General features: G+C 57.6%; 1 protein-coding gene across 1 annotated transcript; it reads left to right on the plus strand.

Moving 5' to 3' along the window:
* Positions 1-646: 646 nt before the first annotated feature.
* LOC134055585 (serine/threonine-protein kinase pim-1-like) lies at positions 647-6,944 on the plus strand. The gene is made up of 9 exons (XM_062511990.1): positions 647-714; positions 2,751-2,996; positions 3,171-3,513; positions 3,632-3,682; positions 3,856-4,222; positions 4,866-5,045; positions 5,306-5,403; positions 6,421-6,554; positions 6,890-6,944. Exons 1-9 carry the CDS (start codon positions 647-649, stop codon positions 6,942-6,944), a joined length of 1,542 nt encoding a protein of 513 aa, XP_062367974.1.
* Positions 6,945-15,598: the final 8,654 nt, after the last annotated feature.

Genomic DNA, 15,598 nt, shown 5'->3' on the forward strand with positions numbered 1-15,598 from the left:
AGAGAGGAGAGTTTAAGGAAACAAAAGGGGAAAAGAGGGGAAGGGAAATAGCTACCAAGGGATGGGACGGAGTCCTCGTGGTCTTCGGCCAATAGACGTGTCTTCCTTACGTGGGGAGATCTCAAGAGGCTTCTCCAAAGAGTCACCGTTTTACAGTCTTTTCTCAAAGTGAGCGATGTCTGGCCAAGAGGTGGGGAGATTTATGGACCGTTGTGTGCTCAGAGAAGCAGGTGCCAATCTGGCTGGGCTAGTGTGGCCTCGAAGAGCAGTGCACCATGACGGCACAGCACAGCACAGCTGCAAACAGTTATTTGGTAAACCTCTACCTTGGCCAGGCCAGAACTGTTCAAAGGCAACCAGGCCAGAAAACTCCTGTCTGGAGCGAGTGGGGTTCACCGGGGTCTTCTTGTGATGGTCGTGAGGCAAATGAGGGAAACTTCGGACCGTCTCTTCCAGATGACAGGAGATGAATTCCCAGAAGTGGCTGTAACGGCCATCTATGGGGTTGGGAGCACTTTGGAGTCTGGGGATGCTTTTGGGGTGTGCCAATTGGGTGCTGCGGGGGCACTTAGAGATCCTGGGAGGTCTGGGGGACACATACGTGACATGTGGTGGGTGGACACTGGGGTTCTGTGAAGCCCAGGGCATGACGGGCGTTGTTGTCCCAGCTCCAACGGGGCTCAACTGGGCCGTGGGGCATGACGGGAGCCACAGGCAAAAACAGAAAAGATGGCGCCGACACCAGGCACCGCCCCCAAAGTGCCAAGACCCAGCACTGATTGGTTGTGTGCAGTGATGGGCGGGAGTCTTGGCAAATGGGAGGCACCAGAGGCAGGAGCCCACTCCATCCCCAGTACAGCCCCGTACAAACCCAGTGCCCCTCCAGGTCATCCCAGTACACCCCAGTCCCACCCAATACACCTGGCTTAGTTCCCAGTCCATTCCAGTTCCTCCCCGTATTATCCACAGTAGGCGTCAGTGTCCCCCAGCCATCCCCACAGTGCGCCCTGTGTCCCTAGTTTGTCCCAGTACTTCCAAGTATCAATCCCAGTATGTCCCAGTAGTTTTCAGTGCAACCCCACAGTCCATCCCAGTCCACCCAGATTCCCCCTCAGCATTCCCCATGTTCCCACGTTGACCCACTCCTCCCCAGTATCACTCCCAGTATGTCCCAGCGTTTCCCACAGTGCTCCCAGTGTTCCCCAGTATGTCCCAGTTCTCCCAAATGTTTCCAAGGAAACCTGAACTTCTCACGGTTGCCGTGGCACACAAACCCAGCCGTGGGATCAGTGCAGTGTCCATGGCCCTGTACAGCCCCTGGCAGTGGCCCAGTGCAGGATGCGATGATGATCCACCCGCAGAGCTGGCCCAGGGCAGCTCTGCAGTGCTTTTGGTGGCACCTTGGGCAGGCACACTCCTGAGGACTATGTCTGTTTGCAGTGGAGAAAATTAGGAGTTTTAGATTGTTTAAAAAAATTAAAAAGGGAAAACATTTCTTTCCTGAGCGCAGCCAGTTCTCCAAGCAAAGCAGGTTCCAGATGAGGGAGGACAGACGGGATGGGGCTGGGCAAAGTGGAGCAAGGTTGTCCACACTGGGTCAGACCTCAAGGCACAGCTTCTCTGAGCAGGCCAGACCTGCCGAGGAGAGACCCTGGATCAATATCAACCACACAATGCTCTAATCACCTCTGCTCTAAAATCAGCAGTAATAAAATCCACCCTTTAAAACTCCAATGGATATTTCTCCATAACTGCAGCAGAAAACCTTCCTCATGGACTGCACCAGACCAGAGGGAAATCAAGGCAGAGCCGTGGTTTGTCAGGACTTGCTTGATCCCAGTGAGCCCCGTGGTGCATTTGGTGCTGAGTCCTTGAACCTCAGGGCCTAGGAGGAGATTGCACAAACCCTTTGAGGAGTCCAATTCAGAAGAACCTTTCAGCTGCTGCCCATGCCTGTGCCTTGGGCTGGCCCAGACTCCTTCTGGGGGATGTGTTGCACCTCAGCCCTGCTCTGGGAGAGAAATTCCTTCTCCTTGTTTCCAGTCTGGGCCTCCACAGCTGCCCTTGGTATTAATTGTTTCTTTCTCTGGATATTCTCTGTCAAAAGAGCCATCATCTCTGAAACTGCCCATCAATCCCTCCCAGGGCTCTCCTCTGCTGTCCTCAGTCTCCAGCCCACTGAGCACAGAACTCCTTTCTCCACTCCTTTGACCACTATCAAATGGTCATGTGCTTGAGGCCATGGGCACCTGGACAAGAAGGACAGTTCTTTTCCATAGAAAGGAACGTAGGGAGCCCCAGTGTTTCAAAGGCAGGGAAGAGTCGGCCCTCAGGAAGCCAAGGTAACCTACATAGTCCTGGCAGCTTTTGTCTGGGAGCTATCCTTGTATATATCCAGAATTTCAGAGGCAGTATCCCAATCTTGGCCGCCAATGCCTGTGCTTGAAAGATGTTTTATTCTCCATGGAAAGAAAAGGCTCAGGGGCTGCCCCCGGGGTGCGCGGGGCTTGGCACAGGGCTGAGAAGGCAACGGAAAAACGGAAAAACGGCCATGGGGACAAACGGCCCCAGGGCTTCAGTTGCAGTTGCAGCAGCAGCAGCAGCGGCAGCAGCGGCAGCAGCGGCAGCAGCAGCAGCAGCAGCAGCAGCGAATCAAGCGACTTTGTCGACCCTCTGGATCTCCTCTCCCTCTCCCGCAGTCCCACAGCCTCTCTCAGTCTCCGTTTCCCGGTGTCTCCCTCCTCTCCCAGTCTCCCTCTCCCCGTTCCGAGCCGGCTCATGCCCCCAGCCCGCCCTCGGCCCCGGGCGGGGCTTCCCCCTCCCCGTCCCCGTCCCCGTCCCCGGCCGTCCTGCCGCGGTCTCTCCTCCGCCCGGCTCTGGCTGTACTGGCAGTGGCGCTGCTGGGCGGGGATCAGTGCCTGGTGCGGCATCGCCTCCCTTTGGCTCCGCCTGCCCCGGCCCCGGCCCCGGCCCCGGCCCCGGCCCCGGCCCCGGCCCCGGCCCCGGCCCCGGCCCCGGCCCCGGCCCCGGCCCCGGCCCCGGCCCCGGCCCCGGCCCCGGCCGCAACGTGGGCTCCGACCTCGGCCTCAACGCGGGGTCCGGCCCCGACCCCGGGCCCGGCCGCAGCCCCAGCCCCAACGTGGATCCTGGTCCCGGTCCCGGTCCCGGCGCCGGCTGCTCCCGGAGCCCGCAGAGCGCACACAGGGCGCGGCCGCTCCCGCCGCCTCCGTTGGGGCTTCCCCGGCCCGAGCTCCGCCGCTCGGCAGCGCGGCCGCTGGCCCCGAGCCGCCGCTGTCGCGTTCCAAAGAGCGAACGCCAGGGGCTGCCCGGCCCGGGACGGCTGAGGGGCGCTCGGGGCCCGTGTCTGGCCCCGGGCCGAGCGCTGACAGCCGCGTCTCGCCGGCAGGGAAGGTGGAGCACGGCATTAAGGAGCGCTACCAGCTCGGTTCGCTGCTGGGGCGCGGCGGCTTCGGCAGCGTCTGGGCGGCGACGCGGCTCTCGGACGGCGCCCCGGTGAGTGGAGGGGCCGGCGGCGGGCGGAGGAGGAGGGGAAGAGCAGGAGGAGGAGGAGGAGGATGTGGCTCGGCAGGGCGGGCGGCGAGCTAAGCCCTCTGCTCCCCTTGGCTTGCAGGTGGCCATCAAAAGGGTGCCACGGAACCGCGTCCGACACTGGGGTGAGCTGGTGAGTGAGCGGGGGTCAGCGGGAGAAGCCGGGGCGTGCGGGGTGGGCATGAGCCGAGGCCCAGCAGGGTGGACAGCGCGTGTGGGGCCAGCAGAGCATCCCGGGCTGGGTGAGGGCTTCCCGAGCCCTGGCACGGCATCAGCCCCGCTGACGGCATCGTGGTCCTCCTGCAGCCCGACAGCACCAGAGCACCAATGGAGATCGTGCTCCTGGACAAGGTGTCCACTGGCTTCCCTGGTGTTGTCCAGCTGCTGGAGTGGCTTGAGCTCCCCAGCGAGATCCTGATGGTGCTGGAGCGCCCGGAGCGGTGTCAGGACCTCCGTCATTTCATTCGGGCACGGGGGTTCCTGTCCGAGGAGGTGGCGCGGCAGCTGTTCCGCCAGGTGCTGGAGGCCGTGCAGCACTGCACCAGCTGCGGAGTCCTGCACAGGGACGTCAAACCAGAGAACATCCTCGTTGACCTGGCCAGCGGGCAGGCAAAACTGATTGATTTTGGCTGTGGCACCTACCTGCAGGACACAGCCTACACTCACTTTGCAGGTGAGCCCACACAGCGCCGTCTTCCCGCTCCCAGCATCTCCTGGCCCAACAGCTCAGGGCCCAGCCTGGCTGTGGGAGTGTGGACTCTCCTTTTTGCTGCCAGTCATGGCACTGAGTCTTCAGCTGAGTTGCTTTCCACTGGGGGCGGCTGGGGGGACAGCTTCCAGCCCTGCTGGCAGCCTTTGCCAGCCGCTGTGCCCAGGACTGGGGCTGGGGCAGCCAGCCTGACAAAAACACCCATGGGTGGGGGTAGTAGGGGAGCAGGGGAGGGGCAGAACCTGCGCACCCGCTGTTTTGGTGTGCAGGTGAGAAAGGGCTTGCACTACTGTGCTCACCTTGTTTGCCTTGGCCTCATAATTGTTTTTTGGGGCAATGCAGGCAGGGAGGATGGAGACATGGATTTCCCCACCACTGAGTGGGTTTTTCCTTGTCATGCTCAGGCCTTGCTAGGGCTTCTGCTGCCCTCTTGCAGCACCAGTGGCTCCTTTTCCAAGCCCAAGTTTGTACACACGTCCCAGGTGCTGGCCAGAGGCAAGGGGTCACACCATGTGCCATTGGTGCAGCCCTAGCATGGCCAAGGATTCTGGGGCCAGGCTCTGGGAGCAGCAGCATTCCCCTGATGAACTCCATCTCTGTCCCATAGGAACACGGTCCTACAGCCCCCCGGAATGGACCCGCTTTGGCTGGTACTATGGCAAGCCAGCTACCATCTGGTCCCTGGGCATCCTGCTGCACCAGATGGTCTGTGGGAAGCACCCTTTCAGGAGGGGCCGGAACATCAGCTGGAACCATCAGCTCTCACTGCCACAACGGCTCTCTCAAGGTGAATCCTCATCTCTGGGCACGGGGGGAATGGGAGGCAGTGCTGGGAGACAGCAGTGGGCTCGTGAGCATCCCGCTCTGGCAGCTGCTGAGCACGTGGCACAGGTCCTGCTCTCCTGCTCTCCTCCAAAACAAAGAACTGATGGGAGGCTTTAGGCCCAGCTCTGAGCACACGCAGCATGGCTTGGGCATGGGAATAATGGGGCAAAGCAGACTGCAGCCTCCTCCAAGTGACCGGTGGTTTCTGCTTTCTCTCTCCAGACTGCCAAGATCTGATCAAAAGGTGTTTATCCATGCTCGACATAGAAAGGCCCTCATTAGAAGACCTGCTTTGTGACCCTTGGATGCAGCAAATTCACCTGACGTAGAAGAAGGGAGAGAGCCACAGGCGCACTTTGATGCAGGGCTCTGGTAAGTTCCAGCTCCACACAGGCCTTGGCAATCAGAAGCAAAGAAGCCCAGACTGTTTTGTCCTGCCTGTGCCACTGCACCCAGGTCATCAGATGGGAACACCCAGCCCTTGGGCTGGAGCTGAGCTGCTCTCTGCCCAGCACTGGTGGCCACCATCTGAGCTGGTTTGGCTTGTCCTGGTTCACTGACAGCTGGGGCCCTGGGCAGAACACTGAGAGCCTGGTCTCCCCCCCAGGGAAGGAGAAGGAGGCCCTGGAGAAGCTGTAGCAGGTGGGGCTGCTGCTGCTGGGGACAGCGAGGATGACATCAAGGATGACAACCTCTTCCTCCACCTGGCCACTGGCAAGCTGAAGATGACAGACTTGGATTCTGGCACCTTCTTCAAAGCCAGGCTCCACACAGCAAATTTACAGATGAGTCCAGACCCAGGGGGATGCTCCCAGATTTGGGCATTGCACAGCCTGCCCAGGAAACAAAGGTTCCCCCTTTGCTGGGGAGGATAAAATTGATTCTTCTGTCGTCTGCCAAGCTGCCTTTTGGCAGGACTGGGGGATGGGCTGGGGTGGGTACGAAATGGGAGTTGGCTCCTGGCCCTGCCAACAGCCCCCAGCACCCACCGTGCCCCAGCTGGGGCTGGGGCAGCCAGCTTGACACAAACAAAGCCCCGTGGTGGGAGCAGAGGTGGGGCTCCAGAATTGTGCTTGGCTGCTTTGCTTTGCAGGCAAGGAAGGGCTTGGGCTGCTCCACTGCCCTTGCTTGCTTTGGGATCACCATAACTTTTGCGGCAGCGCAGGGGGAAAGGGAGAAAGCACGGGCTTCTCTCAGCCATGGGTGGCTTTTTCCCTGGCATGTAGGGTTGGGCCTTCCTCAAGCCCTTGATAGAGATAAGATTTTTTACCATTTCTCTTTTCCCCCCCTTTGCACTGTAACCTATTTTCATTATTTTGTTGTTTGTTTCTCTAAAGGAAGTGTTCCAGGTGGGGTCCAGTGTGGATCAGGAGGTGCTTGGGACCAGCTGCGGTGTGGACGGGCCGTGCGCTTGGAGAAGGCTGAGGACATCGTTTGGGACCAGCTTTTCTGCCCGCAGCGATGGCATGAGGTGAGTCCCCGTCTTCTTTGCATGGTGGGATAAGAGCTTTTGGGAAATGGCAGCAAACACCGGAGCATCCTGCTGTGGCAGCTGCTGAGGAGGAGGATGTGCCATGGCTGGCTGCAGGCTGGGCACATGTCCTGCCCTCCTGCTCTGCTGCCCAATGAGGGGCAGCAATGATGGGCAGCTTTGGGCACTGCTCTGGGCATGGCCAGCGTGGCCTGGGCACCGTGGGAGCTGGGACAAGGGTGAGCCTTCAGGAGCCTTCAGCTGACAGGCAATTTCTGGTTTCTCTCCTTGCAGCCGGGCCCTGTGGATGCTGAGGCTGCTCTGGGCTCTGCCAGGGCTCTGCTGCAGCTCAGCACCGGGCCCGAATCAGCCAAAGGAGAAATGGTGTGACCTGCAGCAGAGACTTGCTTGAGCATTTTGGCAACGCAGCTCAAGTTTGCAGAGTGTACACCTCCAAGGGAAAACAAAGTAAACTTGTTCAATACCTTCTGAAATGAAATCAATCTGGAACGACCCCAAATGACATTTTCAGCTTGCACAAGCTGTAGCTCAGCCCTCCTCTGAACAGTTCTCTCCCCCACCTGCCTTTTACTTCACAACTGCTCCCTCCTTTCCCCCACTGAGTTCCCAGCCCATCACAGTGTCCATCACGTTGTTGCCTTCCTTGATGCCCCTCACCACGAGGAACACTGATCCCCAGGCTTAGGATCTCATGCTGTCACTGGCTGAAGAGCAGCAATGTCTCAGAGGTCCAGTGAGATTTTAGTGTCATTCAGAGCTGCTCTCCAGCCCTCAGTTCTCCTCACTGCTGAGTTCCCACTCCCTTTTCCTCGTCCTTCCAGCAGGATGAACTCTGTGAATCCCCCTGAGCTTCCCCACTCTTCCCAGCCCACCCATCCACCTCAGTTAGGCTGAAGCTGAAGCTTCTTTGTCTCCTCTGGCACAGCAGTGCAGTTCCCTGTGCAGGGAGCCCCAGCCCCAGAGCACAGCACACAGCAGTGCAGTGCTGGGCTGGACCAGCTCCCCTCCACCCCTGCCTTGGCTGTCTGTGGCAACTGAATGCTCCCTGTTTGGAGCTGTCATTGCAGGACGGCCCCAGGGCAGAGCCCAGCCGGGCTCCCACTGCATCCCCTGAAGCTTGGGGCAGACACTGGGCCCTGGGCTGAGGTTCGTGGGGAGCACCCAGAGCTGTGGCTTGCAGTCAGTGTTTGCAAGCCTTGTGTTCTCATCTCCTGCAGCCTGTGGGGAAAACAACCTGTGCTGCCAGGCCAGCACTGCCCCTCTGGGCAGGGACAAGGCTGAAGGGCTTTCCCATTTCAGAGCAGCCAGCATTGAGCCTTGGCAGGGCCTGGCAGGGCTGGAGCCAGGTTTGTCTCCCGTCCAGGACTCACTGCTCACCCACCCCCACTGTGCTCACTTACCCATGGACAGAAGGGTCTGTCTATGCCAGGGGCTCTGGGATGTCTCTGTACCCATGGACTGAAGGGTCTCTCTGTGCCAGGGTTTCCATGATGTCTTTGTACCCACGGGTGTAGAATGAACACAGAGACTGAAAAGTGTCAGTCACGTTGCTTTCACACTCCTTCTTTTCTGTACAAGACACATCCATGTACTCCACCATGTATGGCTATATTAAAAGGGTTGGAAAGGATAGAGATTTCCCACCGAGCTCTAACTTTGGCATAACTCACCTTGGAAGCCAGTGGCCGGGGGATTTTTTTCACAACTCTGTGAGTAGGTGTCCAGGAGCTGAAGGGAGCAGCATTTAGAAGCAATTTCATGCCGGATTTCTATGCAGGAAGTGGAGTTGACAACCATCTGCATCTCTGCAGCTGTGCTGGGACTCTCTTCCCTCCACCTCTGCTCACAGGCACTGCCCCTGCAGGGACAGAAAAGGGTGAGGAAGACCTGTCTTGGTCACACAGGGCAGAGCAGGACGCTTCATTGTACCTCAATGCACAGTGATCATGCCTCTTTACTGTCTGCTTAACACAAGCACAGTACCTGCTGATGTAGCAATACTGTGACTAAAGGCATCCCTCTATGGAAAATATTATCAAAAGATAAGAAATGAATAGTAGAACACACCAAATAGAGTAACAAAAAAGACACATGGCACAAAGCAGTCTGGGCAGTCTGTAATGAGTTCCATTCTTAAGTTTATACAGACAACAAACAGGCACTTTATTAATAGTTTCTGGAAAGCACAGAGTTGTTATATTTCTCAGGGCATCCTCAAGCTCAGGCTGTAGAGAAGGGGGGTGCAGTTTTGGAGGCACCACCAAGTAGAGAACCGACAGTGCCAGACCCAGGGATGGGCACCAGGGTGGCACAGGTGACCTTTAGGTTTTGCAGGGCCCAGGCACAGGGGCTGTGCCAGAGCCAGGGCTGAGGTCACACTCTGTGGGCTGAGGCAGATCCCCAGCCAGAAATCCCCCCCGACCCAGCAGCTCTCCAGTGTGGCCACCAGGCCAGCTTGCCAAGGGAGGCTTGTGGCCATGCCCTGCAGGGAGCTGCTGCTGCCAAGGTGCCTTTGGTGTCTCGGGCTCTCCCTGGCACAGGTCCCACCCCGGCACTCTGCTCTTGTGCCCGAGCCCTTTCCTGTGTTGGGGTTGGCTCGAGGCTTTTCCTGCAGCAGGATCTGCTCTGGCCATGGCCCAGGAAACGCAGTTCTTTCTGGAGTAGGAGGCTCTGCCTGGAATGGGCTCAAACATCTCCTAGAAGCCTCTGTTAGCAAAGCTCCCAGTGGAAAATGAAGAGTGGGACCATGATGCTTTTGGTTTAAAAATGCTGAAACCTGCTTGCCCAGTTTGATCCCAGTGGCTGCCTGGGGACAAACACCCACTCCCCGATAACCCTCAGGATGGGCACATCCTGCTCGGGGTGAGCACTGAGCTGGGCCCAGGGCCAGGGCATTGCAGAGACACTGTGGGGGGACAAGGGCCTTGGGGACCTGTGGGCAAGTCCCAGACAGGGACAGTGCTGGAGTGAGAACCTTGTTGGGGATGGGGTTCCTGGCAAGCCCCATGTAGAGCAGCTGTGCAGAGTGGGAGCCAGGTACTCTGGGATGGCACAGTGGCCACAAGTGTGACAGGCTGAGGGTCAGGACAGGAGATATTCCCCTCTGGAATGTGCTCTGGGGCTGGAGACTGGACCAGCTGGGACCTGCAGCGCTGGAAAATGGGGTGGTACGGATGTGGGATGTGCCACACCTGTGTAATTCTCCAAGCCTCAGCCTCATCTTCAGGTGATCCCAATCCCCCAGCGCTCTGGGGGTCTGGTGGAAGATGGATGGTGTTGGAGTGGGGATTCACCTGTCTCCAGCTCCCTTCCCCCAGGTACCTGGGCCCTTCCAGGGGCGGCTGCCCCATACAGGAAGCTGGAGAGATGCTGGGAAAGGGGGCTGGATCCATATTGCAGGTGGGATGTACTCTGTGCCAGGGCTGGGCTTGTTGCCAGGACTGGGGGCTGTGCCAAGCCAGGCTTTGGCCTTGGGTCTTGTCAGGGAGGGCACAGGGAGGAGTCCTGTGAGGGATAAATGTGCTCCTCACTTGGTGCATCCTCCACCCGTGCTGCCAGTGCTAGAGGAAGATGAAGGTGGCTCAGTGTGTGCTCAGTGTGGCCCTGCTCTTCTCCATCCTGCTGTGCCCCCTGACACAGGCCAAGGTGAGGCCCCGATGTCATGGTGTCCCCACATGCTGTCCTTTGTAGCTTCCCATCTTTGGTTTCTTGCAAAATCGCCCTGGGATCTCCTCTTTATCCCACCCAGGGTCTATGAATGGCCTCGCACTGATCATTCCCAGTTCCTTTCCTTTTTTCACTTCAATCCTTTGCTTTTCTCTCTGGCCACTGCAGTGGTGTCTCCTGGCATCATTTGTGAATTCACCTGCCACTCACAAACCCTGTCCCAGTCTCGTCTTCTCCTCATCTGTCCTACTTCTTCTGCCCACTCCAATCCCCTCTGTTTCACTCCCATGTCCCTACACTGGAATTCCTTTCTTCTCCCCTGCATCCCAAACAGGGCCCCTTCCATATCCCCAGCCCAGTCCCTTGGCCTCCCCAGTTCACTCCAGCTCGGTGCCTTTGGGTCCCTGCTGCCTCACCACAACCTCCTTGGAGGCCCTGAATTCCAATCCCTTTGCCTGCCCCCCACGCAACCCCCCTTTGGTCCCTGCACCCTTGTTGTCCCACAGCCCCACATGTTCCAGTCCAGAACCATGGTTTGTCCTCCTTTCCCAGACACTCCTGCAAGGAACTGAAAATGATCTCCAGGAGGTGAGTGGGGGGTGGGATTGGAGGGCATCCCCTCAGGGAGCTGGGGGACAGTTTAGTCCCCCCATCTCTTGCTGGTACCGAGGGCATCCCAGTGACAAGTGAGGTCTCCTGATCTCTCTGCAGATGGATTTAGACAATGTTGTGATCCTGAAGACGCCGCTGGTGAGTACCACGAGTTCTGCCAGTGTCAGACCCTCCCCTTGCATGGCCACCGTACTCTAGGTCATCCCTGTGCTGGAAGCACAGCCCGGTGCACCCCTACTGACACCCCAGACAACACCCCTGCACCTTTTGAGTTTTGCTAGGAAACCCCCTTGACCAGGACTCCCCGTTGCCTTCCCATCCCTGTCACCCCAGCATCCCCTGGATGACCCAGCATGCAGCCCCTGCCCCAGCTGTGCCTCTTGGCCAGGACCCCACTGCTTCTGAGCAGGAGAGCAGCAGCTCCTGCACCCCATTGCTCCCACAGGCCCCTTCCCCCAGGATCCCCTCACTTTCCCCTTTTTTTCTCAGTTCAGCCCAGTGCCTCCAGTGTGTCTCTAATAAGTCGTTTCTGTCCCCAGCTCCCTGTGCTGAAAAGCTGGTGGGTCCCTTGAGGCAGAAGCGCCTGGCTCTTGCTTTCCATGGGTAGGTCAGCAGTGCTTCCAGGGAGAGGGGTGAGGACAGGGTCCATCTCTTGTCATGTTGTGTCCTGTGTCACCCTCTGGTGTCCGTGCTTTAGGATTGCAAGAGTTGGTGACATCCATGTCCAGCCTGCTCCGGAGGCATCAGGAGATGATCATCCCTGAATGACTCCCCTGTTTTCTCTTGAGCCCAGCGACATTTCTCTTGAATAATCAACAAAACCCTTCAGACAAACCTATAGCCGTGTGTGCGCGTGTATGTGTGTGTCTGGATTTATACTGTCCTGGTGTTCCACTGGCCAGGGCATTGCAGAGACCCTCTGTGGGGACGGGGCCCTTGGGGAGTGGTGGTCAGCTCCCAGCCTGGGCCAGTGGTGGTGTTGGAGCCCTGTTGAGGATGGGGTCCCTGGGACTCGGTGTGTGGGGCAGCTGTGCAGAGAGGGACCAGGTGCTCTGAGAGGGCAAAGGGGCTGCAGGTGTGACAGAGTGAGGGGCAGGGTGGGAGATATTCCCCTCTGGACTCTGCTCTGGAGCTGGAGACTGCACCAGTTTGGAGCCTGCAGGGTTGGGAAATGGGATGCTGTGGACGTGGGAAGTGCTACAACTGAGCAATCCCTGAAGCCTCAGCCTTATCTGCAGGTGATCACCATTCCCCATTGCCTGAAGATCCCAGCTATGTGGCTGATCCTATTGCCCATGACCCCATGTTCTCCCCTCCCACATGCCATATTTGGGGCTGGGGTCAGCTCTAGAGTGTCCTGCAGGGAAATCTCCAGGAGGGGAGGAGCACTGGGAGATGCAGGGACCTGGCTCTGGGGCACTGTTGAAGGATGGATTGTGTTGGAGTAGGGATACGCTTGCCATTGGCTCCATTCCCAACCCTTTGGCCCCCAGAGGCACTCAGGCCCTTGCAGGGCCATTGCCCCATGCAGGAAGTTGGAGAGATGCCAGGGGAGGGGCTGGATCTGTGCAGCAGGTGGGATGGAGTCTGTGCCAGTGCTGGGCTCCCAGCCAGTGCTGGGGTCAGTACCAAGCTAGGCTTTAGCCTGGGGGCTGTTGGGGAGGGGGCAGGGAGGAGCCCCGGCAGGGATGAAGGTGCTCCTGCCCTGGTGCAGCCTCAGGGAGCGCTGCCAAGTGCAAGAGGAAGATGAAGGTGACGGTGCTCAGTGTGACCCTGCTCTTCTCTATCCTGTTGTGTCCCTCACTACAGGCCAAGGTGAGGCCTGATATCATGATCTTGCCCTGTAGCCTCCCATCCCATCCTTTTGGCCCTCTCAGACATCTCCTCACCACGTTTTCCTCTTTGTTGTATTGCTCTAATGCCCTCCCACTGATCATTCCCAATTCCATTTCCTCCCTTTTCCCCCTCACTGCTTTGCCTTTCTCCCTGGCCACGCAGGGCTCTCCTGATGCCATTCCTGGACTCCTTGCCTACTCCCAAACCATCTTCCAGTCCTGTTGGTTTTCCCCTCATCCATGCTGTTTTTTCTGTCTCCATCAAGCCACTTCCTTGCAATCCTGTGTCCTTACAGTGGAATTCCTTTGGAATTCCTTTCCTCTCCCCAGCATCCAACAGGGCCCCTTCCCTACCCTCAGCCCAGTCCTTTGGGCTCTTCAGGTCACCCCACTTCAGTGTCTTTGATCATCCTTGGAGGCCCTCAATTCCCATCCCATTGTCTCCCCCTCCACCCTGATCCCTGCACCTGTGTTCCCCACAGTCCCACAAGGCCCAGTCCACATCAAACCTTTGTTACCCTTTCCAGGCACTTCTGCAAGGGATGGAAAATGATCTCTGGGAGGTGAGTGGGGTGTGGGGATTGGAGGGCATCCTCTCTAGGAATTGCGGGGCAGTTTTGGTCCTCTCGTCCCTTGCTGGCACTAGGGACATCCCAGGGACCTGCAAGGTCTCCTGGTGCTTCTGGAGACCGATTAAGAGAATGCTGAGATCTTGAAAACCCTGCTTGTGGGCATCATGAATTCTGCCGGCTTCAGACCCTATCTGCACATGGTCACCATACTCCAGGCAATCCCAGTCTGTCCTAGCACAGCCCAGTGCACCCCTACTGATACCCTAGACAACACCCCTGCCCCATGGAATTTTCCCAGGGAACCCTTTTCTCCAGGGCCCCTGTTGCCTTCTGATCCCTGTCACCCCAGGACCACCCTGGATGACCTAGAATGCAGCCCCTGCCCCAGCTGTGCCTCTTGGCCAGGACCCCAGTGCTTCTGGGCAGGAGCACAGCAGCTCCTGCACCCCATTGCTCCCCGTAGGTCTTCTCACGGACCCTCTTCTTTTCTCCTGCCTCCCACTCCAGCCCAGCAGCCCTCAGTGCATCTCTAATAAGTCCTTTTAGTCCCCAGCCCTGTATGGCTGAAAAGCTGGTGGGTGTTGTGTGACAGAAATGCCTGACTGCCTCTGTGGATGACTAGGTCAGCAGTGCCTGCAGAGACAGGAGTGGGGATAAGGATTTTCACATGTCCAGTGGACAAGGAAGGGTCTGGCTGTCCTCTGCTGCCCCTGTGCGTTCCCTGCACCCAGTGACACAAAAAGACCAATCCTAAAGCCAAGCAAGTCAGGCTGGGGACTGGTAGCTCCACGATGAGGTCCCCCACATTTACATGATTCCTCTCAGCTCTCCCCCAAGAAGTTTGGTGTTTTGGAAATGGAGTGAAGCCCAGCTGTGGGCAATTTCAGTGGGTGAGTGTGTGGCCAGGCTGAGCAAAGGTTGGAGGCTCCTCAGGAGCGTGGTCTGGATGTGGAAGAAGAACATTTTCTTAATCATATTTCTGTTTAAACAGAATTTTTTGTGCTTGGGCACGAGAGCAGAGTGCCGTGGTGGGACCTGTGCCAGGGAGAGCCCGAGACACCAAAGGCACATTGGCAGCAGCAGCTCCCTGCAGGGCATGGCCACAAGCCTCCCTTGGCAAGCTGGCCTGGTGGCCACCACTGCAGAGCTGCTGGGTCAGGGGGGGATTTCTGGCTGGGGCTCTGCCTCAGCCCACAGAGTGTGACCTCAGCCCTGGCTCTGTGCCTGGGCCCTGCAAAACCTAAAGGTCACCTGTGCCACCCTGGTGCCCATCCCTGGGTCTGGCACTGTCGGTTCTCTACTTGGTGGTGCCTCCAAAACTGTCCCCCCCCTTCTCTACAGCCTGAGCTTGAGGATGCCCTGAGGAATATAACAACTCTGTGCTTTCCAGAAACTATTAATAAAGCGCCTGTTTGTTGTCTGTATAAACTTAAGAATGGAACTCATTACAGACTGCCCAGACTGCTTTGTGCCAAGTGTCTTTTTTGTTACTCTATTTGGTGTGTTCTACTTTTCTTAACTTTTGATAATATTTTCCATAGAGGGATGCCTTTAGTCACAGTATTGCTACATCAGCAGGTACTGTGTTTGTGTTAAGCAGACAGTAAAGAGGCATGATCACTGTGCATTGAGGTACAATAAAGCGTCCTGCTCTGCCCTGTGTGACCAAGACAGGTCTTCCTCACCCTTTTCTGTCCCTGCAGGGGCAGTGCCTGTGAGCAGAGGTGGAGGGAAGAGAGTCCCAGCACAGCTGCAGAGATGCAGATGGTTGTCAACTCCATTTCCTGCATAGAAATCCGGCATGAAATTGCTTCTAAATGCTGCTCCCTTCAGCTCCTGGACACCTACTCACAGAGTTGTGAAAAAAATCCCCCGGCCACTGGCTTCCAAGGTGAGTTATGCCAAAGTTAGAGCTCGGTGGGAAATCTCTATCCTTTCCAACCCTTTTAATATAGCCATACATGGTGGAGTACATGGATGTGTCTTGTACAGAAAAGAAGGAGTGTGAAAGCAACGTGACTGACACTTTTCAGTCTCTGTGTTCATTCTACACCCGTGGGTACAAAGACATCATGGAAACCCTGGCACAGAGAGACCCTTCAGTCCATGGGTACAGAGACATCCCAGAGCCCCTGGCATAGACAGACCCTTCTGTCCATGGGTAAGTGAGCACAGTGGGGGTGGGTGAGCAGTGAGTCCTGGACGGGAGACAAACCTGGCTCCAGCCCTGCCAGGCCCTGCCAAGGCTCAATGCTGGCTGCTCTGAAATGGGAAAGCCCTTCAGCCTTGTCCCTGCCCAGAGGGGCAGTGCTGGCCTGGCAGCACAGGTTGTTTTCCC

The sequence above is a fragment of the Cinclus cinclus genome, chromosome 33 (genome assembly GCF_963662255.1).
Source record: "Cinclus cinclus chromosome 33, bCinCin1.1, whole genome shotgun sequence".
NCBI lineage: Eukaryota > Metazoa > Chordata > Aves > Passeriformes > Cinclidae > Cinclus > Cinclus cinclus.